Genomic DNA, 26,590 nt, shown 5'->3' with positions numbered 1-26,590 from the left:
TCTGGGATAAACAAATAGAATAACTTTTAAACTAATTAATGGATCAGTCTCAAATTTTGAGGATTTGTTATGTACCCCAATACCCAACTTTAGTGAAACACTAGAGTTCTAAGTTAGTTTTAGTAAACGTTATTAATAAATAACGATTTTCAGTTATTTTTCAGTTTACCAAGCAACAAATTAACTTTTTGACTGTCAAAAATCGTCATTTTGAAGGTTTTTTTAATATTCAAAAAAATAAATTTTCTAATTTAATGTCAACTATTTAGCTTTTTAATTGAGTGCAAAAAATGGAAAAAAATCGCGTTGATTGCACTAAATTGTTAATAATTAAAAAACGGACGCGAACTCTAGGCAGGAAACATGTAGGTTTTCATCCTATAGGTCAACAGATAGCAATAACTAAAAAAGTAGTCAGCTACCTCGATATTTCAGTGTATGGTCTATTTCTTGCTTATTTCCATGGAGTATATCTGTGCGACGACACGAACCTTATCTACTTGTAATAATACAGTTTGAAAATCCCAACTCTAACTCGATGTCCTACTGTAGACAAGTCAAATCTTTAGTTTCTGCAAAATGTGCAATATTGAAGTGTTCAATGGTCCACCGCCTTTGCCCAGCTGCCGGCGGCCTAATAATCACTAAATTTAATACTTCCGTTCTTTTTGAATGAATAGTGTTAAGATAAAAGAATGCTATGTTTGTTTTATTTTTTTTATGAATACAATTTGTTTTATTCTATTTAGAAATGAATGCCCACTTCTATTTCATTGATGGATGAACATACATACTTTTTATTCGATTTTAATTTTTATATACAAATATTTTCTTGTACAGTATTTTTGCCGCCCTCTCAGAATTTGCCGCCCAAGGGAACTGCCTATATTGCCTAATAGATAAAGCAGCCCTGGTATCAACTCGACGCGACGGTCAAAATTCGATATCTTTTGATCAGAGTGTACTATCGACAAAAATTAAAATGCGTTTTAAAGATGAAAAAGGCAGCTTTCGTATTCACATTTTGCATTTTGTCGCAAATGAAGTCCGTTTCTTTACAGCTGTTAAATAAATAAAAAATCCGCTTTTTACCAATTTATAAGGAGTTTTTAAGGGAAACCCCGGGGGTAGGACTGGCAAACTTTTCTTTGCATCTTGTTTGTGTCCCAAAATTGACATACTCAGCAAAATTCAGCTTGTTGATATGATTTTTAGAGGTCAAATCTCTCACGATTGGACTAATAATACTCTCTCAAATGCATTATATTTTTACAAAATTTTGGAATGTGTTTAATTCGTAGAACAAATCTAACACGTCTTTTTAATAGAGATTTCAATTCTTAACAAATAGTTTCTGATGATTTTTGATGTAAAGTAATTAGGGAAACAGGAATTCAATAATTTAGAATTTTCCATTGAGTTTCCTATGGCCCGTTTGACGATTCACCACCCTGTATATGCGATATATTATGTTATATTGTAATTAGTTTATTTTATTAATTGAATCTTTAGGAAAGATATAAGACAAGAAAATAAATGGATACAAATAATTTACCCTATTATTATGAATTAAACATAAAAATTGGATTTTTTGCGAAACGAGCAAAATAATAACAGAAATATTTAAAAAACGCCAATCTGATTAAATACTTTTTTCCAACTTATTTTTGTTCGCCTGTAAAAAAAGAAATAGAAAATTAAGAAATTGGAAAGAAATCCTTTGTAAAAGGTATAAATTTTTTATATTAAAATCCCTAAAAGGGCTACATCACAACAAAACGTTTTCGATTTTTATAAAAAATCATCATCAGTGTTCGATCTAAAAATAAGTATAACCGATTTAATGAATATAAAGTTAGTATTTAAATTTTGACAAAGGTTAGAGCAAGTTGGTTATACTTAGAAACTGGATGCTAGCTGAGCCACAAAAGGAAAATATCTGGGTAAAAACCCTTTACATATAATATAGATGCCTTAAAAGGACATACTTCAATAAAAAGCCCTGTGATGGTCACATGGCAACCAGGATAATGCCCTAAGGTAATGTATACAGATTTCCCAACACGTGGGATCCAAATTGAGTTGATAACATTTCAATGAATTAATGGCCACTGAAAGCGAAATAATAAGTGATGTTTCTGAAAGGTGTCAAAAGACAGACGGAAAACGTGACGTTTAATTTACCCTGTATTACTACAGCCAACTAATTGTAGTAAAATATTTTTTAAAAATTTACATAATAATAACAAACATCAACAATGTTGTGGCTATAATTACATTTAACCCTTTCTTTACCAGCGCCGTATATATACGGCAACAACTAGATGGGCTCTCAGTCCCACCGCCGTATTTATACGTTCGCCGGTGAAATTGTTTTAAATTCTAGGACAATATACAGGCGACACTTTTTATTTTTTGGTCACATTTTAAACCCACCGTCACATTTATACGGCAGTCTAAACAAGTCTGTACGCTCAGTGCCGTAATAATTCGTTCATATAAACGTGCTATCAGAACCACCGCCGCAAATATATGGCATCAGCAAAGAATATCGATGGAGCCCGATTCAACACGAGTTATTGGATACCGGCACCGCCGCGCCGGTCGGTTATATTGAACAGTGCAACGTGCCAAGCCAAGCGGTAAGGAAAGTAAATAAAATGGCGTGTAGTTCGAATACGTCGCGGAAGAGAAAACGTGAGAAAACTAAAGTTAGTATGTGTGGCCTTGCGGAGGCCGATATCGATAGAATACTAGATTGTCTAGATTCCGATGAAGATCCCTACATTGACAGTGGAAGTGAATTTCAACCTACTGACAGTGAAGCTAGTAGCGAAGAAGAGATTGATCACATGTTGTGCACCGAAAACCACAGCGACAGTGAGGATGAGATAAATGAAATGGCGGCCAATGATGAACAGAAAGAAGCACAAGCGGTAAGGAATGCTTTACCTGAAAACTTTAGCGTGAACTGGACAAAAGGCAAGTTTATTCCTCAAATACATAATTTTGACGATAAAACTGCTGGTGCTTGTTTAGAAAACACGGAAGTTCCATTCAGTGAATTGGATTATTTTCTATTATTTATGAATGATGAGGTAGTGAACATGATTATAACGCAGACTAATAAATATGCTTTAGAACAGACACATTTGAATACAAAAATAACTTGGACAGCAATGACTAAAGAAGATTTCTTTACTTTTATTGCTGTTCTTTTCCTTGCTGCTCGTCATCGAAAAAACAAACTTGTCGAAAATTGGTCGACAGATGAATTGTTGTACACTCCAATATTTGGAAAAGTTATGTCCAGAAACCGCTTTCAAATTATATTACGCATGTTACATTTTGCAGATAATGCCCAACAAATTAAAGGCGACTCTTTCCATAAGTTACGAGGAATTTTCGAAAAGATCAAAAATACATTTGCTCAGAGATTTTCTCCATTCCAGAACTTAGTAATTGATGAGAGTTTAATGCTTTGTAAAGGACGCCTGCTTTTCAAGCAGTTTATAAGGACAAAACGTCATCGTTTTGGCATTAAACTATTTCTTTTGTGCGACTGTGAGACAGGATACGTTTTAAATTTTATCGTATATACAGGCTCCAAAACGGAAATAGAGCTATACAAGGATCTGGGGATATCAGGGTCAGTTGTAACAACACTTATGAAGTCTTATTTAGATAAAGGCCACTCTCTATTCACGGATAACTGGTATACCTCTCCAACGCTTTCTACCTATTTATTTGAACACAAAACAAATACATGTGGTACCGTTAGAACTAACAGAAAACAAATGCCTGATTTATCGGGTAAATTAGAAAAAGGCGAAACAAAATCGATGGTTAGCGATAATATGTTAGCCGTTAGATGGAAAGATCGTAGAGACGTTAATATGTTGACAACTTTTCATAAAGATCAAATGATAAATGTAAATAAAACAAACATGAAGACAGGGGAATCTGTGAAGAAACCGGAATGTGTCGTCCACTACAACCAAAATATGGGAGCAGTAGACAGAACGGATATGATGCTAAGTTCCACAGAATGCGTTAGAAAAACATTAAAGTGGTACAAGAAACTATTCTTTCACATTCTTGATCTATGTGTCCTGAACAGTCATGCATTATTCCTTATGCAAAATCCAGGGCAGTTGCCCTTGGCAGATTTCCAATTGAGGCTAACTCGACAGCTGCTTGAAAGGTAATTTTGTGAGAGACTATAAATTTATTTTATTTACGAAAATCTTTTGTTACAGTTATAATGTACCAAAAACCATACCCAGGACGTTGAATACATCAAAACATCAGCGTCTGACGGGGCGACATTTTCCGGCTATGGTACCAAATAAAAAAGTTCGAAGATGCATTGTTTGTTCACAGTCTAAAATTCGTGACCAAAAAAAGAGGCGAGATTCAAGATATATGTGCAATGAATGCGACGTGGGTCTATGTGTTTTTCCTTGCTTCGAAGAATATCACACAAAAGAAATGTATTAAAATGTATATTCTTATAATAAAATATACAAGCTGAATCAATTATTTCATATCAATAGTATTTATTATCTCCTCATAAAACAACTCTTGATCTATTTTCTATAATGGCGTATATATATGGCACTGGGGCTCATGACATTTTAAAAACTCTGGTTCTGGCAGTACTACATAGGTATTGACGACCGGTAAAGAAAGGGTTAAGTACCTTGAATATGTAAGATGTAAGTAGAGTATGAAATGATTTTTATAATGTAAATAGAGAATTAGCCACATTGTATGCAGCCATCTATACATAATTCAAATGAAGTTGAATTAGTTAGCAAATAATGGATCCATTTATGGTAAAGAACAATTTAGACTAAATAATTAAGTGGAGATATTTTCGCTAAGATGTTTTATTTATATGGATAGGTTGATGATTGTGGTTCCTATTCAAATTGAAGTAAGTCCAACTGTGCTGATGAAAATTTAATTAACTATGAATTAAAAGGAGTTTTGGTTTAATTGTACTAATTGGCAGAGTAAATTAGAGAGTCTGTAGTAAATGGAAATCTGATATCAAAGTAGTGTTGAAATTAAGATAAGTAGTATGAGTCACAGGAGGAGACTGGTATGATATAATGATATGTGAATTAATTGGTTATAGGTACCTAAGTATTGATATTGGAAGTGAAGACAGAATATCAATGGAACTAATAACCTGGGCAAAAGTATGAGGTCCTTTTATGTAACATAGACATCTAGGACTAAAAATATTTTATGACTTAGGGATTTTTTTATACCAAGTTATCGAGTTGAATTGAAAAGGTTTAAAACTGGATGGATGTATGAAGGTGTTTTGGAAAAATAAGCATTATGTGTAAAAATAGTAGGTAATGAATAATGAATAATTTATGGTTTGATATCAGAATTGTTTACTGTAATGAGGTGTGATGAGAAAGGCTGGGCGCCCCAGAAACCAGACCCCACACCCTATGGATAAGAGAATGGAAGTATTAGGATAAAAATTTTTTTATAACTATTTTTTCTGAATTTTAGTTGGACCTAGAACGAAAACCTGATCAAATGGCGATATGTTGTGGAGTTGGGTGGAAAATATCCACAACATATCGCCATTTGATCAGGTTTTCGTTCTAGGTCCAACTAAACTTCAGAAAAAATAGTTCTAAAAATTTTTTTATCCTAATACTTCCACTCTCTTATCCATAGGGTGTGGGGTCTGGTTTCAGGGGCGCCCAGCCTTTCTCATCACACCTCATTACAGTAAACAATTCTGATATCAAACCATAAATTAGTCATTATTCATTACCTACTATTTTTACACATAATGCTTATCTTTCCAAAACACCTTCATACACCCATCCAGTTTTAAACCTTCTCAATTCAACTCGATAACTTGGTATAAAAAAATCCCTAAGTCATAAAACATTTTTAGTCCTAGATATCTAAGTTACACAAAACGACCTCATATTTTTGCCCAGGTTATTAGTTCAATTGATATTCTGTCTTCACTTCCAATATCAACATTTAATTACCTATAACCAATTAATTCACATATCATTATATCATATCAGTCTCCTCCTGTGACTCATACTACTTATCTTAATTTCAACACTACTTTGATATCAGACTTCCATTTCCTACAGACTCTCTAATTTACTCTGCCAGTTAGTACAATTAAACCAAAACTCCTTTTAACTCATAGTAAATTAAATTTTCATCAGCACAGTTGGACTTACTTCAATTTGAATAGGAACCATAATCATCAACCTATCCATATAAATAAAACAACTTAGCGAAAATATCTCCACATAATTATTTGGTCCAAATTGTCCTTTACCATAAATTTACCATTATTTGCTAATTCAACTTCATTTGAATTATGTATAGATGGCTGCATACATTCTGGCTAATTCTCTATTTAGATTATAAAAATCATTTCATATTCTACTTACATCTTACATATTAAAGGTACTGAAGTGTAATTATAGCCAAAACTTTGTTGATGTTTGTTATTACTATGTAAATTTTTAAAAAATATTTTACTACAATTAGTTGGCTGTGGTAATACAGGGTAAATTCCACGTCACGTTGTCCGTCTGTCTTTTGACACCTTTCAGATATATCACTCATTTCGCTTTCAGTTGCCATTAAGTCATTGAAATGTAATCAACTCAATTTGGATCCCACGTGTTGGGAAATCTGTATACATTACCTTAGGGCATTATCCTGTTGGTCATGTGACCACTACAGGGCTTTTTATTGAAGTATGCGCTTTTAAGGCGTCTATATTATATGTAAAGTGTTTTTACCCAGATATTTTTCTTTTGTGGCTCAGCTAGCATCCAGTTTGTAAGTATAACCAATTTGCTCTAACCTTTCAAAATTTAAGTACTAACTTTATATTCATTAAATCGGTTACACTTATTTTTAGATCGTACACTGATGATGATTTTTTATAAAAATCGAAAACGTTTTGTTGTGATGTAGCCCTTTTAAGGGATTTTAATAAAAAAATTGTATACCTTTTACAAAGGATTTCTTTCCAATTTTGCGATTGATGGTATACAGCCAACTACAGGAAAAACATTTTCTTTTCCTTGTCGATTTTTAGAAAATTAAGAATTTTAGTCATAATGTCAAAAATTCCAGGGTGTTTTGTACCTAAAAATTGATTGAAAACTTAAATTAAAAAAAACAGTCGCCCGCATGCACAATGGTCGTAGGTCAACTTAGAGTACCTACTGTAGAAAATAGAAGAATTCATGGCTGGCCAGTACAGTACGCCGATTGCAATATTGGTTAAATTGTAGGGTATAATATCACAAGAGAGTGAGAGCAAATTGAAAATAATGCGACAGTTTTTCGAAAATTTGTTGTCTTGCAATAGACACGAGAGCCCGCAGGGCTCGAGTGGCTATTGCCCAATGACAACAAATTTGGGCAAAAATGAAGCATTATTTTCTTATTTATTCTTACTGTCGTGTGATATTCGCAAGATTATTTTTTAATACGTATATTATGGATATTGTCTTAAATGTGACAGTTGTCAAAACTAGGAAACTGGTTGCCATTAAACAGAAACAATCTATTTAAAAAAATTCTATCGGTAATTTTCTACAGTAGATAATTCTCAGTATAATATTTTAATCTAATTGAACAGAATTAAACACGTGTTCAAATATCTTACTATACGATTGGAAGTTAAAATCATCAAAAAATAATCAAACTAAATTTTGTTGGGTCAGTATTGACCCACCATACCAGTTGAGGGTTAAGTAAGGAGATACCTCTATAATTAGAGGACTTGGTTTTGTCTCCCTTTGTGTGGATGGGGATTATTACACTATCGTGCCATTTTGTTGGTATTTTCTCTACGTTCCATATAAGTGTTATTAGTTTGTGTATTTGTCTATGTAAAGTTTCTCCTCCGTACTTAAGGAACTTAGACGGAATGTTGTCGGAGTCTGGAGCTTTTGCAATCTTCAACTTGTTAATTGCTTGCAATGTTTCGTCTATGTTTTTGTCCCCTACCGGGTCCACCTCAAGTTATATATGTTCTCCATGTTCTTCGTCTTGATGTATGTTTAGTAAATTGTTGAAATATTCTTGCCATGTTTGGAGCAGTTCCTCTTCATTGATTATTAATTTATCATTTTTTTTTTGAGTATAGACACGCATCTAGTCTGAATCCTCTCTTTCGGTTGACACTGATTTGTAAAATGCTCGACTATTTGACTGTTGTCTATTCTTTCCCATTTATTCATATTGCTGTTGTTCGTATTTCCTTTTTTTCTCTCTAATTAACTTTCTTGTTTTTCGGCGTGAAGTTGCATAGTTTTCTTTACTTTCTGTTGTTTCTTGTTGAAGCATAATATTTCGCTTTTTCTGTCTGTCTGTAGTTTTTCTTGGCAGTCTCTATCAAACCATTTCCTTGTTCCCTTCCTGATTTACCTATTCTTAGTTCTGCCGACTCCGTAATTGAATTTTCCATTTGCTGCCTTGATTTCCTCTTCGCAATTTTCTCGGATTTTCTAATTTTGCAGTTTCTCGATGTTCCACTTTCCCAATGCTTCGCTCATTTTAGGTGCTTGTGAATATATTCTTAACCTGATTTTTGCCACTACTAGGTAATGGTCTGTACGTCCATCTACTTTCCTGAGGCCTCTTATATCTAGCACATTACTTCCATGTCTAGCATCGACAGTTATTATGTGATCAATTTGGTTCGGTGTGGAGTTGTCATCAGAAACACCAGTCTATTTATGGATGTTTTTGTGTTGTAACATAGTAGACTTTATAAGCATATTGTTAGCCGGCTCTACGGGCCTTTGTTCATTATCGCTTGAGATATCGTGGAGGCTGTATTGTCCTATTGTCGGTCTTAGGTTAGGTTCTTTGCCAATTTTTGCGTTCAAGTCTCCACATATTATCTGCATGTCTTGTTTGGGGATTTTCTCAAGCATTTTTTCGAGTTGTCCAAAGAAGTCAACTTTAAGTTCGTCTTTATCTTCTGTCGGAGCATGTGCAGATATAATTGAGCACTCAGCTCTCTCTTGGTATAAAAGTAAGAATGATGCGATTCTTATATGGAGATATGTGCAGAAAATTGGAGGCATTTGAGATGTGACTACATCGGAAAATACCCATTATACTGACCGAGGAGGAACGAGGACGCCTTCAAAGAATGAAGAAGAACCGAGCGGTACTGACCAATATCAAATCTCAAAAGTTAAATACTTCGTACACATAATACGAAATGAATGAAGATATGCTCTCCTACAAGCTTTCCTACAAGGAAAATGTTTGCAAAGCGAGGTCCAGGTACGACAAATATTGCCATGATGATCACCAACATTAGTCCTGGATAGGTACATCAAGAAAAAGAACGACGATGAAATCAACAAATCGGTGCGCAATGGATGACCTGGTCATGCTTTAGACATAAACCGCTTAACAATTTTTAATTAAACACAAGTAATAACAGTATGTTTAGGTGTTCAAAGTGTGTTCAAAGTGTGTTCAAAACTACATAAAGACTATTTCAGAAAGTTAGCAGAATATAATTTGAGTAGTAATAGTTAGTGCGTTTAAAAAAAATAACTAATGGATCTTTTAGAGTTTAGAGTACATATTAGCCAATAGAAATAAAAAAAGAATGTGTGTGTACTTTGTACGCACGTAAGAAGTTATACTTCTATAATGCTTCTATTATATGATTTCAACGAAATTAATATATTTTAAACAGTTTATTTATATTTTATTTAAATATTAAACTAATTTTAATACTTACTACTTCTCAAAAATTTTTATTAAAACAGTGCCAAAAATTAAAATAATAAAAGAAAAACACACACAAACATACACGTTGAAAAATGCCACAAATGATTTCTGAACAATGTAGGAAAATTTTTTAACTAAATACAGTGGAACCCCGATAAGTCGGCCCCCGATAACCCGGAACTCCGGCTAACCCGGACCAATATACTATAGCCAAAGGTATACCAGTTTATCTGTAAGCATACCATATTTTATTAATTTTTACCATTTTCTCCGGCTAACCCGGATTTTCGATAACCCGGATCGGCCGCGGTCCCAATTAATCCGAGTTAACGGGGTTCAACTGTACGTATTTTCTGAAAAAATAATTATATAATAAATAAACTTATATAAATAAATAATCATTAAATGTATAAAAAAAAAACAATAAAAGTTTCCATTTGGGTTCGAACCCGTTTATCAGCGCAGTTAGTATTGAAATTCATTCACCTTAAACTTTACCCACGGAGACCATGTGTCATCACGTGCGAAGATCAACTAACTAAACGGATTAAATTTTTGACGGTTCTGAATTTAACCAAATTATTTTGATTTTGAATTGAAATTATTTAGAATTGAATGAAATTGAAAGAAAATACAACAAAACAGGAGTAAGAAAACAATATACATATTAGGTGAATATTGATAGAAGTGACCTATGACTTTTTTAATTAGGATACTGAAACATTTACAATTATTACGTACCTGTCGCTTTTAAAAACTATTTAAAAAGTCACTACAATATTACTCGACTCTCTGATTCTTTAATTTTGTATGAGATCGTCCCGCTTGATTGATGTTATCCACAGATCTCTACGCCTTCGAGATAATCGGTTTTTATCAGTAATTTTGTGATTGAAAACCGCAGTCACAGAATAAAACTCCACTTCTCTGTTTGATGGGCTTCCACACCTGGCATCTTTTCTATATTAATAAGTCCAAAAATTTATACGAAAACTATTTACAAAGGCAGTATAACTATTAACTAACTTTTGTCTGTTGTTTCTCTTTTCTCTTCTCACAAATTTTATAACACACCAGCCATAACCACAAACATAGACCACATCAAACCACAGCTGTGCTACATCCGCCATATTGGATAATTTTTGACATTTCATTTGAACACCCAATCAGAGCAAAGGTATAACGCGCGTGCGTCCGGCACTAAGGATTTTGATGTAAAATTCACTCCCATCGCGCCTAAAGAAGTATGACTTCAAAAAATACGCGCTTTCGATAATGGTATACCTCAGAGCTGTGTTTTGAGTAATGCCTTATCCTTATTTCATCATCATCAGTAGAGATAGGGACACCTGGTGCGGTGAAACTTTTCTTCGACCAGCACCAATATGTCCCTCTCCTTACGTATAAACCTACTATCGCATATAAACGTGCCGTCATGAATCATAAATCGCATGTCGCCCGCTCTTTCTTTCGAGTAATGTAATATTTAATTAGAAGATTATTTTTATCTACATCGATCACGACGACTGATTTTTTAAAATTTCAACACGCGCATTTAACATATGAACAACTGTTTATATTACAAGGGTTTTAAGAGCACGCCTGTTGGGACTATTTCTGCTAAAATGAATCTAAACCAGACCTCGTTAGGTAGAGTTATTAACTATATTACAAACATTGTAATCATTATATTAATATCAAACTTTAGATAGTTATATTGTGTGTTGTGGAAGATCTCGTTATGACTGTTATAAAATTAAAACAAAGATGGACATGCATCTTTTTGGATATAGGGATTCATAATAGCACAAGTAAAACGGTTTTTGAAAACATTTAGGTCTTATAAAAGTTAACAGTGTTTATAATAATCATTTGTATAGTCACTGACGTTACAGAAAGGATCAAGTAAGGGAAAAATGCAAGAACTATTGTCGCTTGTTTATTAACAATTAATTAGAATTTAACCTAAATATTTCGAAACAGAAATTGATTTCATAATTTAATAATAATTATTATTATTAATTAGGAAAGCTATATAAGGTTGTTATAAAGTATGCGTCATTGATTACCATAAAACGTTCTATACGGTAGAGCACGACCAGCGGATGGAGATATTATTAAATATTGGAATAAACACCGGGGACCTAGTAATTATTAGCAATATTCACTGGAATCAAACATCCGTACAAAGGCTGGAGAATACGATGATATGAAAAATCAAACGTGAAGTCCGACAAAGATGTATACTGTAGGTATACTATCAACTGTGTTGTTTAACAGATACTCTAATCTTTCAAGAGAATACCTAGGTTGAAGCCGGAATAGAAATTAACGAATAAACAATAACACACGGACGACTACGTAGTATTCGCTGACAGTTACAAAGCCCTCCGCATGAGTTAATGAACGTGATCACAGAAGTAAGTCAGAAATATGGAAACATTAAGACAAAACATCTCTAACAGCAATTTGGACGAGTCAGTATGAATGGTCAACAAATAGAAAAAGCAATATTCGCGGTGTGCAAGAACGAGAAACGACTGTACGCGAGTCGCGGAGAAATATTGCAACTATCTTAAATAATTCATATTGTCAATCGAAATTGTCAAATTGACGTATATTTCATACCTTCTGTCATTGAAGTAGAAAAAATATATAGTGCTCCACAATATTGATATGATATGCAATTATTATATAAAGGTAAATTTAATTATTTGTATTTTGCTTGCAGTACTGCATTTTAATAACTAATTTTATTTACTACATACAATTGTTTACGTTTGCAATCGTTTACCTGCATCTTATTTTTTCTTCTTATTATTTTTTTTTTGGACTAGGGCCTTGACAATTATCCAGCAACTAGGACTAATATAATTGGCCAATATAATTAAAAGTGTGAATAAAAGTACAGAGCGTAGAAATAGAGGTCGCTTTGCCGAACTTGCACGGTCCCAATACCTACCTATCTTGGTACGAACGTCAATGAAAATTGCAACCATTCCTTAGATGTCAAATGTAAGATAGAGAATGTCTATTGTTTGTTTTTTTACCAAGAGGAGTGATTCAAATTTACCGCGCCGTAATGCTTGTTTCTAATTGGTCCAACGGCAGGCGAGTTTACTCCACTAAATTATGACATTGACATTTCTGAAATTGACACTATTATTTAAAATTCAAAAATTATATCGAGTTTTTGTGTTTTTGCGTTATTCCTATAATTTTTTGATTTTTCGTCTGCATTTATTTAAAAAAACAGTTCTTTTTAGAACTATTTAGCGTCATATTAGTGTCATTACGATAAAAATATGGATTCAATGTCGAGTACTAGTGGTAATTGCCCTTCTCCACCTAAAAAACGCGGAGTGAATTTGGGTAGACATTTATCATCAAATGAAAAACAATTCATTATAAATATGTACAAACAAATAAAAATTGATGATCCTGGAATGAAAATAACAGCCATGGTAGCAAAAATAAAGCAGGCAACAGGTAAGTTTTTCAGAATACCGATTGTTAAAATCAAAGACTTACTAAGTAATGTTCTAATTTTAGGTGTTGCGAATTCAACGATTTATAGAACCATTAAGGAATATAAGCAAACTGGAACTGTAAGATGTCCTAAAAATATTGGCGGTAGACCTGCTGTACTTTCAAGATATGACGAAAAAGTTAAAACATCTGTACGACAGATAGTACACAGCTTCTTTTTCAAGAACGAAATGCCCACTTTAAATAAAATTTTAAGTGAAGTTAACAACCGCCCAGATCTTCCAAACATGTGTCGTTCAACATTATATAAATTCTTGAAGCAAATAAATTTTAAGTAAGTAAATATGGGTTAGCCACAATTAATAGTAAATAATAAGTGCAACCCAAAAAATATTCATATTATGTCTGGGTTAGGCAATCAATTAGAGGATATTTTTTCCTATGTTGTAGACGCTCTAAATGCAAATTGTTTCATTTGAAAGCTGTATAATTATTTAAACAATCTTTATTTAATTAAATAGTCTTTATTTCATCAAGGAAATATAAACACAGATGACATATATTCTTCTGAAGCGAAATCAGAGACGCTAAAACCGATCAGTCCCCGCCCGGTAAAAAAATCAACAAAAATTTTTAATTTGTTTAAACAAAGATTGTCTAAAGAATTAGACAACATTCAAATAAGAATATTTGTATTTATAACGTTAAAAAGGTACACATGTGGTAAGTTTTTCTTAAAAAGCATTCTACAACATAGGAAAAAATGTGGTTTTATTTTGTTATAAATAAATTAATTTATTATAACAAAACTAAAGCATATTTTGGATTTAATTATGCACTATTTAGGTGGCTCTACTCGAGTTACCTCAGATTAAAAAAAAAATGAAGAAAATTGCTCGATTGGAAGTCGAGAAAATGCATTTTTTTATATATACCGATTTTGAACTTAAGAAGGGTGAATCTAGGTTGAAGAAAGGTGAATTTCATAGATTTTTTTGTATTTTTATACCAAATAATCGCGGAATATCAATTGTTTTTATTATAATAATATACCTATTTTATGAGTGTTTTAAACATAAAAATTTGTATGGAGAAAGATAAAGGTAAGGTCAAAATATACATTTTATTATTTTGTAGGTACTTGAAGAGAAGTCGAAGAAGTCATCTTCCCAGATAGCACAAGTACGTTTTATGGACATCCAATGGACGTACATCTGTGTACATTGGAACGTCCAATGGACGTCCCGCTAAGGTACAATGGACATCCGATGGACGTCCAACGAATGTCCAGAGTTCACAAAATTGGACGTCCATAGAACGTCCGCTACAAACGTACATTGTACGTTGTATTGGAGCGTTCAGTGTACACCTTATGTACATTCAATGTACGTCTTATGGACATTTGTAGGGCACTTTTCAGAAAGCAATCTAGTATCCATAATTTTGTGAATACATAGCAAAAAGCTTTTATAGGAAATAGTTCCTTATAATACTAAACTTATAGATACTTAAAAATATTACACAAAAGACCTTTTTTATTTCTCTTTACTATAACTTCATTATAATATATACTTTATTATAGGAACTAGGAACTTCATTAATGCACGACTGCACTTGCACGATAAACAGAAAACACAAATATATCACAGGATGTATTTTCATAAAGACGAGATTCAGATAATGACGCCCTAGGAGCATGCACATTAAAAAGAGGTTTAATCTCTGTTCTGTTTCTGTTCCAAACTATTTTTAGAGTCAGTACCGTTGTCGTATATTACAAGCGCGTTTGCCATTCTGTGAATTATCATAAATAAACCATCCTTCAGTATTCCACAACAATTAACAGCGATAATCCCCTAAAAGTACCTGCCTAATACTACACCTTTCACGACCGATAGCGCGAAGAGCGACAACGTTGTCAAGAAGATTCTCATTTAGTTTGTATTGGGACTTAATATAATAGTCGCGTTTTGTGTAAAATATCCATGGACCACAAATGGATGTCCAATGTACGTTGAAATCAAACGTCCAATGGACGTCCGGTAATGTACGTACATAGTACGTCCAGTTTTGGTCCATGGACGTTTGGACTTTAAATGTACGTTATATGGACGTACATCGGACGTTGTGTGCTATATGGGTTATCGAACGTGATGATATCATAAGATGGAGACGTCGTTACCTAACTTCTATAAAAGAATACAGAAGTCAAGGTAAACCAATTTATTACCTTGACGAAACATGGGTAAATGAAGGTCACACCAAAGAGAAAGTGTGGGTAGACACCGATATAAAAAACCCTAGACAGGCTTTTATTGAGGGGTTGTCTACTGGTTTGAAAAATCCATCAGGAAAAGGAAAACGCCTCATAGTTTTACATATTGGATCAGAGTTAGGTTTTGTTAATGAAGGACTTTTACTTTTTGAGGGAAGAAAGACAGAAGATTACCATGAAGAAATGAATGCATCTGTTTTCGAAAATTGGTTTAGTAATATCCTGCAAAAATTACCAAAAAACGCTGTTATTGTAATGGATAATGCAGCATACCACAGCCGAAAATTAGAAAAAATTCCGACAACATCATCAAAAAAGAAAGACATGCAGGAATGGTTAAAAATAAAAAATATTCCTTTCAATTTGGAGATGGTTAGGTCAGAATTATTACACCTGATACGATTAAATAAAAATGAGTATAATATGTATGTAACTGATGAGATGGCTAAAGAAAATGGTCAAATTGTACTGCGGTTGCCTCCATATCATTGTGAGTTGAATCCTATTGAGAAAATTTGGGCTCAAGTGAAAAATGAAGTGGCATTAAGAAACACAACATATAAACTGAAAGAAGTAAAAAATCTACTGTTACAAGCTCTGGACAATGTAACTCCAACACATTGGCAAAATTGTGTTAAGCACATCCTGAAAGTAGAGGAAAAAATGTGTAAACTAGATGGTATCATGGATAGTGTCATAGAACCACTAATAATTTCAATTGGCAATGATGACAGTGACACCAGTTCCTCAGAAGATGAATAATTGTATGTTCAATACAATTCATTCATCTTCTCAGGAACTTCGCTTCAATGTAATTTTGATTTATTTGAATTTTAACCACAATTTAAGTTTAAAGTTAAATTTATTTGAGATTTAAATTTTTAAAAACAAATCACATGGTATGATTTTTTTGATGGATATTCTTAAGTTGATTTTATGTTTTCGAATGAACTATCTTTCAATAAAGTCGTCCCAGGAACGCAACTCATAGATAAGTATTGGCAACATCGTTTATTTAAAGTTATTCACTTTAAAATGGATAATATAATGTCTGAACTGAGGCCATGAGAGCCAGATGAGTGGCCTAACTGATATTTAAATTACTTTACATAATCAAAGAAAATGATCAGAAGCTAACAATGTTCCATTGTTTTAGTAATTGTATGTTGACCAAGAATCATTATTGGTCAACATACAATTACTAAAACAGTCGAACATTGTTAGTTTCTTATCATTTTCTTTGAATGTAAATATCAGTTAGGCCACTCTGTCTCTCATGGCCTCAATTGTTAATATAAATGAGTCAGATAAAATTAAATTAGAAGTTTTTTTTACCAAGCACCAAAAACAAAATGTTTTGCATTTTGATAACGACTTGCGAAGTGGAAATCGAAACATATCGAAATCAAAATTAAATTTAATTGCAAACTAAAATTGTGGCTTTATTCCCACCTAAAATAGTAAATTGCATCAGATGCCACAAAAAAATACTCTCTATCTCTGCTGGCCATTAACTCTCTCCCTCCAATTCTGCACTTCTATACCTACCATCCAAATCTGCACTTTTATACCTACCATCCAAATCTGCTTATTACTTTGAACCACATCGTTCATGATATTTCTGGTCTGACTTTCCATATTATTTGTTATTCTTTTTCCACTCCTAACTCCACTAAAAATTCCCTGCAGTACTTTCGTTTTCTAGATGTCATATTTTCATTTCATCTTTCTTATTCATTGTCCAAGTGTAACAAGCATACAATGCCACTGGTCAAGTAACTTTCATTATCCCATTGCTCTGCTTCCTTTTAGTAGTATCTTTTCTATTTATTTTTCATCTTCCCCTTTATCAATTATTGTCACTCCCAAATATTTGAATTTGCTATATTCTGTTCTCCTTTGTTTATGATCATCCTTTGAAGTTTTGTTGTTTGGTGCAATGACAATTGGTTTCTAATAAGCATTCGTCAACTACGAAATCTAAGTTCCATAACTTTTCTTCCTCCTTTTTTGCATGCTCTATAATGTACATAGTTTCCAATTTTCTGCAGTGGCTTTCGATAGTTTCCTGTAAAATTCTTCTCACATCAACTAAGTTGTATGCATTGTTGTTTCTAGCTACGTCACCCTTTACTTGTGCCCATATGAACTCTTTAGGGTAGTTAAGTTGACAATTATATGAGGATAAACGAAGTACAGTTATTCCGCCATCTTTAGCTTTTTCATCGATTACATATTTTTATACTTTTGTTTGTGTTGTTGAACGCTATTCATGAGTTCTTTTTTAACCATCGTATTATCAAATGTCACCTCTTTTCATTTCAACTAATTAAGTATCTAATGCCTACATAAATCCAAAGTCGGTAGTTTTTCAATTAAACGAGAATGGTTACTAGCATTATCAATTACTATGACAGAATTTTGAGGTATGTTACTAACCATCTGAAAGAAATATTCTTGAAATAGCTCTATTTCCTCATGATAATCTTCAGTGGATCTTGTAGTAAATTTTAATAAACCACCATTTATAAATCCTCTTTCAGATCCAATATGAATAATTATTAGTCTACCTTTTCCAATAGGTGGGTTCAAACCAAACGAATATCCTTCCATAAAATACTGTCACGAATTGGTAATATTGTTATCAGCCCAACATTTTGAAACAGTTGTATTGTAATGTAATAGTTGTATTCTTGTGTACTTTTATGCAGGTACCTCAGCGTTGATTAAATTTTATTCTGAGATGAGTACTATCATTATTTTATTACTTATTTTGTTTTTATATATATCCTAAAATACTTAATATGTATCAGACCAAATTTTATAGCTACCATTACTTAACACTTGCAACTATCTAAATTGACGAGGGGTAATATTACTTTTCGAAATTGATGTAAAAGTAATTTTATTACTTCACCTTTCAAATTCCTAAACAGCTTCACTTTTTTTATTTGTTAAGAGGACTATGTCATCTGCATAAATAGTATATTATGTATTGTTGTTTACATGTGTAATTAATTTTATATTGCTTTGTCAAATAAACACTTATTTAAAAGGAGAAAAACTCGTACTCATTTATTTTAACATCAAATATAAAAAATACATGTTGAGAAGTAAACTAAAAAAGAAACTACATATATCTCACATTATACAAGGATGCAATAATGTATTCTCAGAATAAATAAACAAATTCTAGTGGAATATAGATAGAAGAGAAAGACAGATTACTATATAAATTCAAAACATATATAGTGAAAGTACAATAATAGACTAGCAGTAGACAAGTAGATAAAATAAACAATAACAAAGCACTGAAATCAGGCTAAATAGCATCTAACATAGCAATACGTTCATAGCCAATTAAAGTTACCAGGGCTCGATCAAACAACCAAGATAAGATATTACAAGAAAAACTAAATGTCAATTGCACAAAACCTTAATACATCCAGTATTTACATATGAATCTGAAATCTGGTTACTTACTTAAAGTGAAGACGACCAATTGGTTACTTAGGCAGAAGAATCTTGACACATATACAAAGAAGAAAAAAAAAAGAGAAATTGAGAAGAAGATATAAGTTTGAACTATACAGGACATACCAGAATCTATATACTAACATTCATCAAAATAGGAGCACATAATAAGAGGAAAGATGGAAGAACATGAAATATTTTCCAAAATAAACAAAGAAATATCAGCTGGACATTAACAGGAGGAAGACCAAAGATTACATATAGGCAAGGAACAAATAGGATAAGACATTGAAATTTTAAAAATAAAAAATTGGAAGAACAAAAAATCAAAATCTTCAAATAGATTAGAATGGAGAAGTAAGTATTCCTGAAGGGACCAAAACTCAAACAAAAAGAGTTGTCAAGCCAATGATCATGATATTTGAGAAATAATAGGCAAAAAATCCCAAAGAAAGACGACCCATTAAATATTAAAAAAAAACATTTAATATATTACAAGTATTCAATAATGTATTCTCATTCTCATGCAAAATATTGTCGATAAAAATGCCTCCTAAAATTTAAACATTGTTCCACATCATTAACATTTCCATTTACTGACAAATCAAGATTTTCTACAAAATCATCATCACCATCATGATTTTCTCTTGCACCCAGATTATAACTTATAAGGTACTGTTGTAGCACATATTGCAAGGTATGTATTTAATTCGGTTTGTAGACCTTTTGAAGACATGGAAACTGTTTTTTCCAGGTTCCAAATAGCTTTTTGGCAACATTTCTTGTTCTTACATGTGCACTATTGTATCTATTTTCTTGATCATTACCTAAAAAGATATACATATATACCTATATATTATACTTACTACAATCACAATAAAGATGCATTAGAAATAAATAAACCAAGAAACATTGAATGTTACGAGGTGCACTCCTAAATAATAATTTACAATTTATATAAGTACATTGTAAATCCCAAATCCTGATTTTCAAGGTTTATATATTTTTTGTATAAATCATGATTAGGGAGTACTCCTCGTAACATTTAAGTGTCTTGGTTTGTTTATTTCTGGTGCATATTTATTGAACAGAATCGCAGAAGTCAATCAGTGATGCAGACTTTCGCTAAACACTAAGAAAACAGAATGTATGATGATCTCTAAGAAGGAACAGCAATTTAGACGAATCAGTGTGAACGGTCAACAAATAGAAAGAGTAAATACATACACCTACCTTGGTACGAACGTCAATGAAGATTGGGATCATTCCATAGAAATCAAATGTAGGATAGAGAAAGCAAGATCTACATTTCAAGCAATGGCTAAGTTATTCAAATGTCATGATTTGTCGATACCCATAAAAATCAGGTTACTATGATGTTATATCTTTAGTGTACTGTTGTATGGACTTGAGTTGTGGACTCTCACAGATGGCACCTGCAAGTATATTGAGGCTTTTGAAATGTGGCTTTATCATCGAATCCTGAAGATATCTTATAATAACCACATTACTAATCAGAGTGTTTTGCTGAGAATGCAAAAAGAAAAAGAGCTAATAATCACAATAAAAACAGCCAAAATCGAATACCTCGGTCACATCATGAGGAAAAGTAAAATATATTGACTGCTGCAACTAATCTTTCAAGGATAAGTAGAAGGAAAACGGGGACCAGGAAGGCAAAGGATTTCCTGGCTGAAAAATCTACGTATGTGCTTCAACACAACAACCACAAATCTTTTTAGAGCAGCAGTGTGCAAAGTATAGATTGTCATGATGGTCGTCAACATCCGAAACAGATAGGCACTACAAAAAGAAGAAGCATCTTTATTGTGATTTTAGTATATTTATCTATCAAATAACCTACTATTTATTTAGGCCAATTATCAATAAATACCTGGCTGTAATACTGAAGTAAATAGATAGTATTTGCATGCATATCTACTATTGTCAATTAATAATCCTGGAATTTCATTCTTTCTCATGATACCTCTTAATGCACTTAGATCAAATATTAAGCTAACATAACTTGACCCTGTTGACCTTGTTGTTCACCAACAACCAACAACATTCATAATCTCGCTTCTAGAACATGAAAGAGCTACAATTCATTTATGTAATAAGGGCCTGAATAACAAACGTAAGTCTGTACCTGTAATTTAAAATGGACAACTTCATAAAAACTGGTTATATTCCTATAAAGTAGCATAAAATCTTTGTTGTTTAAGTTATTGCAGCTGATGAAATTCAATATTGTAAAATTCCATTGGATTTGATATAATTTTATCACATGGCTTTCGTATACTTTCCGGGCGATTTTCTTCTACAATATAAGAAATAAACTCTAAAAATTCTTCAACTTCTTCATACCAATCCAACATTTTTTATTGTAATTTGAAAAACAAAAGAAATATATACCTACATATTATTGGAAGTACATAAATTGGAAAAAATTATTCAAACAAACCAACAACAAGCATAGTGAGAGTGAGGTTAGAATCGACGTGTTCTTCTTATTTACTCTCGTTCTTGGCTTGCATACTTGTGACAATCGACGTGTGAGGTTCTCCGATCGTGATTACTGAATTACCGTAAAGCCGACATAATCAACGAAAAAAGAAGATGAATTTGGTGACTTTTCTTGGGTGTGAATCTGTCTTCTTAGTTTACTCCTCTTGGTAAAAAAATAAACTATAATTTTCAAAAATAGCTACAAATGACATTATATTTAAATACCCATAAAAATCAAGCTATTACTGTTGTAGGGAGTTGAGTCATGGACTTTCAAAGACGCTACCTGCAAAACAATTGAGGCTTTCAAAATGTAGCTATATCATCGAATCCTGGAGATATCTTCCACGATACTAATCAGGACGTCTTATTAGAATAAAAACAGTCAAAATCGAATATCTTACTAACTTCATGAGGAACAGAGAAAGATAGGGATTGCTGCAACTAATTTTACAGAAAAGTAGAAGCGAAACGTGAACGGGCTAAAAATTTACGTACTTGGTTCAACACAACAACTGGAAATTTTCAGAGCAGCATCGCCAAAAGTAAAAATTACCATGAAGAGCGATTAAAAATTTCGTACGTTTTTCCAGGGTAATCGGATAAATATGTCTTAGAACAAGTGAGCCTTTTTAATGGAAAGTTTGAAACTTAAGAACGTATACATAAATTTGAATGTATGGTGTTAGGTATTAAATTGTAAGGTACTGATATCAAATATTGTATTACGGTTCTTTGAGCTGTAGTCTAATAATTGTTCCCCGTTTATACCGCTAGAGCGACTTCTGGGGTTAAAACAGGGCAGTCTGCTATCCCTATAGCTTACGGTATACAAGGAAGGAACAGGGCCAGTGCATGATTCGAACACCGGCCTACCCTCATGGAAGTCAGACATCCTACCGTCTGAGCTGTTCGGGTCCATGGCTGTAGTTTACCATGTAAAAAAAATGTCATATTTTGGGAACTAAAAAATCGGAAATATTTTGATATAAGAAAAATTAAAAAACCATATTTATGTAATTAAATATTGTAAACATTTTTATTTAGTTTAAATGCCTCAATAACTAAGGTCATTGGAATGATGCAGTTGAGTTCGCAGTCAGATTATAGTGTAATGTATAGTGTGTGTTGAGTAAATGCCTTATTACTTAATAACGTCGACTTCACTGTCTTTGCAAATATGCATTAATGGTAATATTGTAAACATTTACTTCGTTATTTATGCGAATAGAGGATAATTATTATTTTTAACCAAGAAGAACCGGATAATCTACATTGAATACTAGAAAACTATTAGATGAAATTTAAGATGAAGCTCCTAATGAAAAATAAAGAACCTATATTATTGCTTATACAAAAAGTCTGCATTACACCCTACAGAGTAGAAAATAAGTACTTAGTTACATGACTCCTCAATTTATGTATCGATGAAATGTATCGATAATTATAACATTACGTAGTTTACTCGTATTATAGTTACTAAATAATCAGATGTCTGAAAGCATGGATATTTTGCAACGCCTATTGCAAAAAAAAATAGATTAGCTTTATTTGTTACCGGTCTTAAAATATAAAAATAAACAAGAAAGGAATTTGTACTAATGTTTGTTTTTAAAACATTGAAGATATTTAACAAATAAATAAGATAAATCCTTTTCTTTATTGTTTATAACTAAAACCTTAGTGTTTGCTAAAAATTTATGGAATTTGTCTTTATTGGTTGTACCCTAAATGTATGAAAATTATTTTACCAAATTTACCTAATATTAGCCGAAATTATAGAATAGACAAGACAATCAACTCAGTAGAACAGCAAGCATAGAAGAATATAAAGCAATTTACTGGAATCATCTATTATAATACCTTAATTTCATTTAGATTACTCAAGTACACAAGTTATGTAAAACTTTTTCTGCAAAAATCCGAATGCCCTCTCACATCCACCTCATAACAGATCCGCCCTGATCTAATACTAACGTCTGAAATTGATAGCCCATAAATTATATTATTATATTAAAATGAATAATATTTGTAAGTATATAATATTAAGAGTAGTTATACGAAACACAGTATAAATTTAACCAAAGGAAATAAGACAGGTGCATTGAGCAGTCATTTATTAGCGAAGCATACTGGGGTGATTGCCTTCGCTAAACAGGGGGAGAGCGAGTGCCTATATGTATAAACTAGTACGGAATCAGTATTGTGAAGGTTTGTGTCGTTACTTGATGTACAGAAGTAAGTACGTATGCATTATTACAATTTTGAATAATTTCTGATAAGTAGACATATCTAAATATTTTAAAAACTACTGATGAAGATAAACTAACATAACATTAAACTCGTTATTAATAATAAACATAGCGCCTCTTGGTAATAATTCTGCTAGCATTTTTTATGAAAGTAAATTTTAGTACTAGCTGTTATACAATCATACAGAGATTTTCTGCAGGATAGTTGTGTACTGTGGAAAGTAAGAAAATGTGTACAATCAAACAGATTTTCCGAAAATAAAACTAGAACCTATCATAACTTTCTTAGTTGGAAATTTCTTAGTTGATATTAATATTAAAACGATATTTGTACTTCTCTTTTGTTTTCACAGAATATAATTATCATGTATCCATTAGTATTTCTTACATAATTAAAAGATTTAACATATTTTTATTTTTAAAGTTATTTCGAATTTGTTGTTGTACTCTCGTTACAACATCGTGTTATGTATGTACATAATTACCTGTTATCATTATGTATTATATTTCCTTCATAGGTATCTACTGCAATCGTTAATCCTGTTCCATACAGAAGTATTTGTGAAAGTGTTTTCCTAAAGTAGATATATGTATGGATTTAATCATCAGCATTAAATTTTCGCTTGTCCACAGCTGGACATGGATCTCCCTCATAATTTTTTATATGTTTCGAGGTTGCATCCTATTCCTATAGCAACGTTTGTGGACGACCTCTTCTTCGGTAGGCATTATCTCTTTTTCCCCATTTCAGTATCCGCTTCCATCTCTTCTGGATATAATATACGAATCAAATTTAAATTTTTATTCCTTTAACCTTCCGATGACCAAGCGGGGGGAAATTTGGATCCAGGCGTAGATTTTTCTTGAATAAATTCAAAAGTATTTTCAATTTTTAACTCTTTATTTTTTTATTTGACTTTAATATCATTCTGGATATCCTCATATTTCGATATAAAAAAAATTCCCTATATTTTACGAATAAAAAATATATTCGAAAGTTGATGTTTAGTAAAATACCGTCTATTATGTATAATTCCAAGTAGTTTTTACGCTAATGACGTAGACTTTGCAAAGTAACAAGACACTTACTCAACATACACACTACACATGACACTAATACTAATGTTGTGACTGGCTGAATGATATAAAATCAATACCATAAAAAATACTTCATTTTTTTTTGTTAATTGTCATTCTGACTTTCTGACTTTCTGATACAAAAAAAAAACACCATCAATGTTGAAGTGAAAGAAATTTATCTATTTGAAATAAACATCACCGATTTTGCTATATTTTTTCCTTATGCGAGACGAATGTAGTTATTCTCTCAGTTGTGTGATTTTCACTTATTAAGTTAAGTGTATTCCAATGTATATTTTCTTTTGTGACTAGGAGAATCCTCTTCATTCTATCTTTGTATAACTCTTCTTATTTTCCTAAATTCATTACTTAGAACGTTAATTACGATTTAGTATGCAAAGGTTGTTTTTTGTTCTGATAAAAATATAATTTTCAAAAACTCATTCGTAAAAAGATTTCCTATATTTTATAAATTATTAAAATCTTATATTGCTTGAACATCTTGAATATTATCCACACTAAATAACATTTTCATTCAAAATTTGTTTATAAATTATTAAAAATTTTTATCGTTAGAATGTTCTAACGCTGTACCTTATTTTCATGTATTAGTGTATACAAAAAATTGATGCAGTTAGGTACCACCATCTTCATTCAAATAAATTTCTACTGGAGTACCTGTTACGTTAGGAAATGTAGCGTGTACTAACATACGGTTATCGTGGGTGTTATTTATTTTTAGTATGATATTCGAAATAATTGCATATATACACATACTGATTTATTATAGATTGTCTTTTAAAGTAATATTTACCCTCTTTAAAAAAATTACTCTCAACTGTATCTAAAGAGATGATTAACTAATTCTACATCTCATAAGATTTTACCTATTCCGATCTGATGTAACATATTCCTTTATTAAATTCCTGTTAATCCATGAGAGGGTTTTAAAATTCAACTAAGGCTTTAAGGATATCTTCGGTGTGATATTATTTTTATATTATACTATCTACCATCATTTTTAACATTGGTCTCAATCTCTTTACGTAAAGAAGCCGAAAACAAAAACTACTACTAATAACAATTTACTATTTATTTTGAGTTTTAAATCCATAATGACTGACTAATTTTTAGGATTTTAAATGTTATAGTGGATCCATAAACTGTAATTTGCTAAAATTTCGGAAAGTTTGACAATTATCGATCGTGGAATACAAAATAATAATATTGATATTATCATGTATTACTTAAAATAATAAATAAACATATTATTTAGCAACTAATGTGGACAGAAAAACAAGAATTTTTCAGTACCTAATAATAACATTAAAACTATATAATGAACTATTTATACTCACAATCTTTTTTTATCTATTTCACAAAATTTTTTATATTAACACTCAAATATTCACAAAGCATGAGCGGCTATTCAAATTCCTGAGAAAATATCGTATGCTAGTCTGTTTACTTTTTGGAACTAAACAAAAATTTTTTAATTTGTAAAGTTATGTATATAATGCGTAGGAACTTTTCTTCTTCATATGTCTCATCCTTTAAAACATATTTTCTCCATTTTACTCGGTATGCAGCCATTCCGTAGATTTCTATTATTGTTTTTCCACTCCATAGCTTTAAATTTTATAATTAGGACGTGTGTTGTCTCCCCGGTCTTTTTTTTTTATAACCAATCGCAAAAGTTCATATTTTCATTTCTTAAAATGTGACCACAGTA

The 26,590-nt window shown here is 31.9% G+C and overlaps 3 protein-coding genes across 3 annotated transcripts; all 3 read left to right on the top strand.

Moving 5' to 3' along the window:
• The first annotated feature begins 2,660 nt into the window (after nucleotides 1-2,660).
• LOC126880747 (piggyBac transposable element-derived protein 4-like) lies at nucleotides 2,661-5,634 on the top strand. Its single transcript, XM_050644795.1, has 3 exons — nucleotides 2,661-4,204; nucleotides 4,260-4,371; nucleotides 5,536-5,634. Exons 1-3 carry the CDS (start codon nucleotides 2,661-2,663, stop codon nucleotides 5,632-5,634), a joined length of 1,755 nt encoding a protein of 584 aa, XP_050500752.1.
• Nucleotides 5,635-12,816: 7,182 nt separating this feature from the next.
• Nucleotides 12,817-14,446, top strand: LOC126880746 (uncharacterized). The gene is made up of 3 exons (XM_050644794.1): nucleotides 12,817-13,269; nucleotides 13,333-13,603; nucleotides 14,407-14,446. The coding sequence occupies exons 1-3, from the start codon at nucleotides 13,086-13,088 to the stop codon at nucleotides 14,444-14,446; spliced, it is 495 nt and encodes a 164-aa protein (XP_050500751.1). The 5' UTR covers nucleotides 12,817-13,085.
• A 1,353-nt stretch (nucleotides 14,447-15,799) lies between these two features.
• LOC126880745 (uncharacterized) lies at nucleotides 15,800-16,306 on the top strand. The gene has a single exon (XM_050644793.1). It carries the CDS (start codon nucleotides 15,800-15,802, stop codon nucleotides 16,304-16,306), a length of 507 nt encoding a protein of 168 aa, XP_050500750.1.
• The last annotated feature ends 10,284 nt before the right edge of the window (nucleotides 16,307-26,590 follow it).

Source organism: Diabrotica virgifera, chromosome 2 (assembly GCF_917563875.1).
Source record: "Diabrotica virgifera virgifera chromosome 2, PGI_DIABVI_V3a".
Classification (NCBI taxonomy): domain Eukaryota; kingdom Metazoa; phylum Arthropoda; class Insecta; order Coleoptera; family Chrysomelidae; genus Diabrotica; species Diabrotica virgifera.
This window is presented reverse-complemented; position numbering and strand designations above follow the sequence as displayed.

Excerpts from the sequence above, each read along its gene's own strand:
- LOC126880747 (XM_050644795.1), top strand. The coding sequence starts at position 2,661 with ATGGCGTGTAGTTCGAATACGTCGCGGAAGAGAAAACGTGAGAAAACT. Across the intron at positions 4,205-4,259 it reads ACTCGACAGCTGCTTGAAAG|TTATAATGTACCAAAAACCA; the intron begins GTAATTTTGTGA and ends CTTTTGTTACAG. Across the intron at positions 4,372-5,535 it reads AAAAAGTTCGAAGATGCATT|TTGGACCTAGAACGAAAACC; the intron begins GTTTGTTCACAG and ends TCTGAATTTTAG.
- LOC126880746 (XM_050644794.1), top strand. The coding sequence starts at position 13,086 with ATGGATTCAATGTCGAGTACTAGTGGTAATTGCCCTTCTCCACCTAAA. Across the intron at positions 13,270-13,332 it reads AAAAATAAAGCAGGCAACAG|GTGTTGCGAATTCAACGATT; the intron begins GTAAGTTTTTCA and ends TTCTAATTTTAG. Across the intron at positions 13,604-14,406 it reads TTGAAGCAAATAAATTTTAA|GTACTTGAAGAGAAGTCGAA; the intron begins GTAAGTAAATAT and ends ATTATTTTGTAG.
- LOC126880745 (XM_050644793.1), top strand. The coding sequence starts at position 15,800 with ATGGATAATGCAGCATACCACAGCCGAAAATTAGAAAAAATTCCGACA.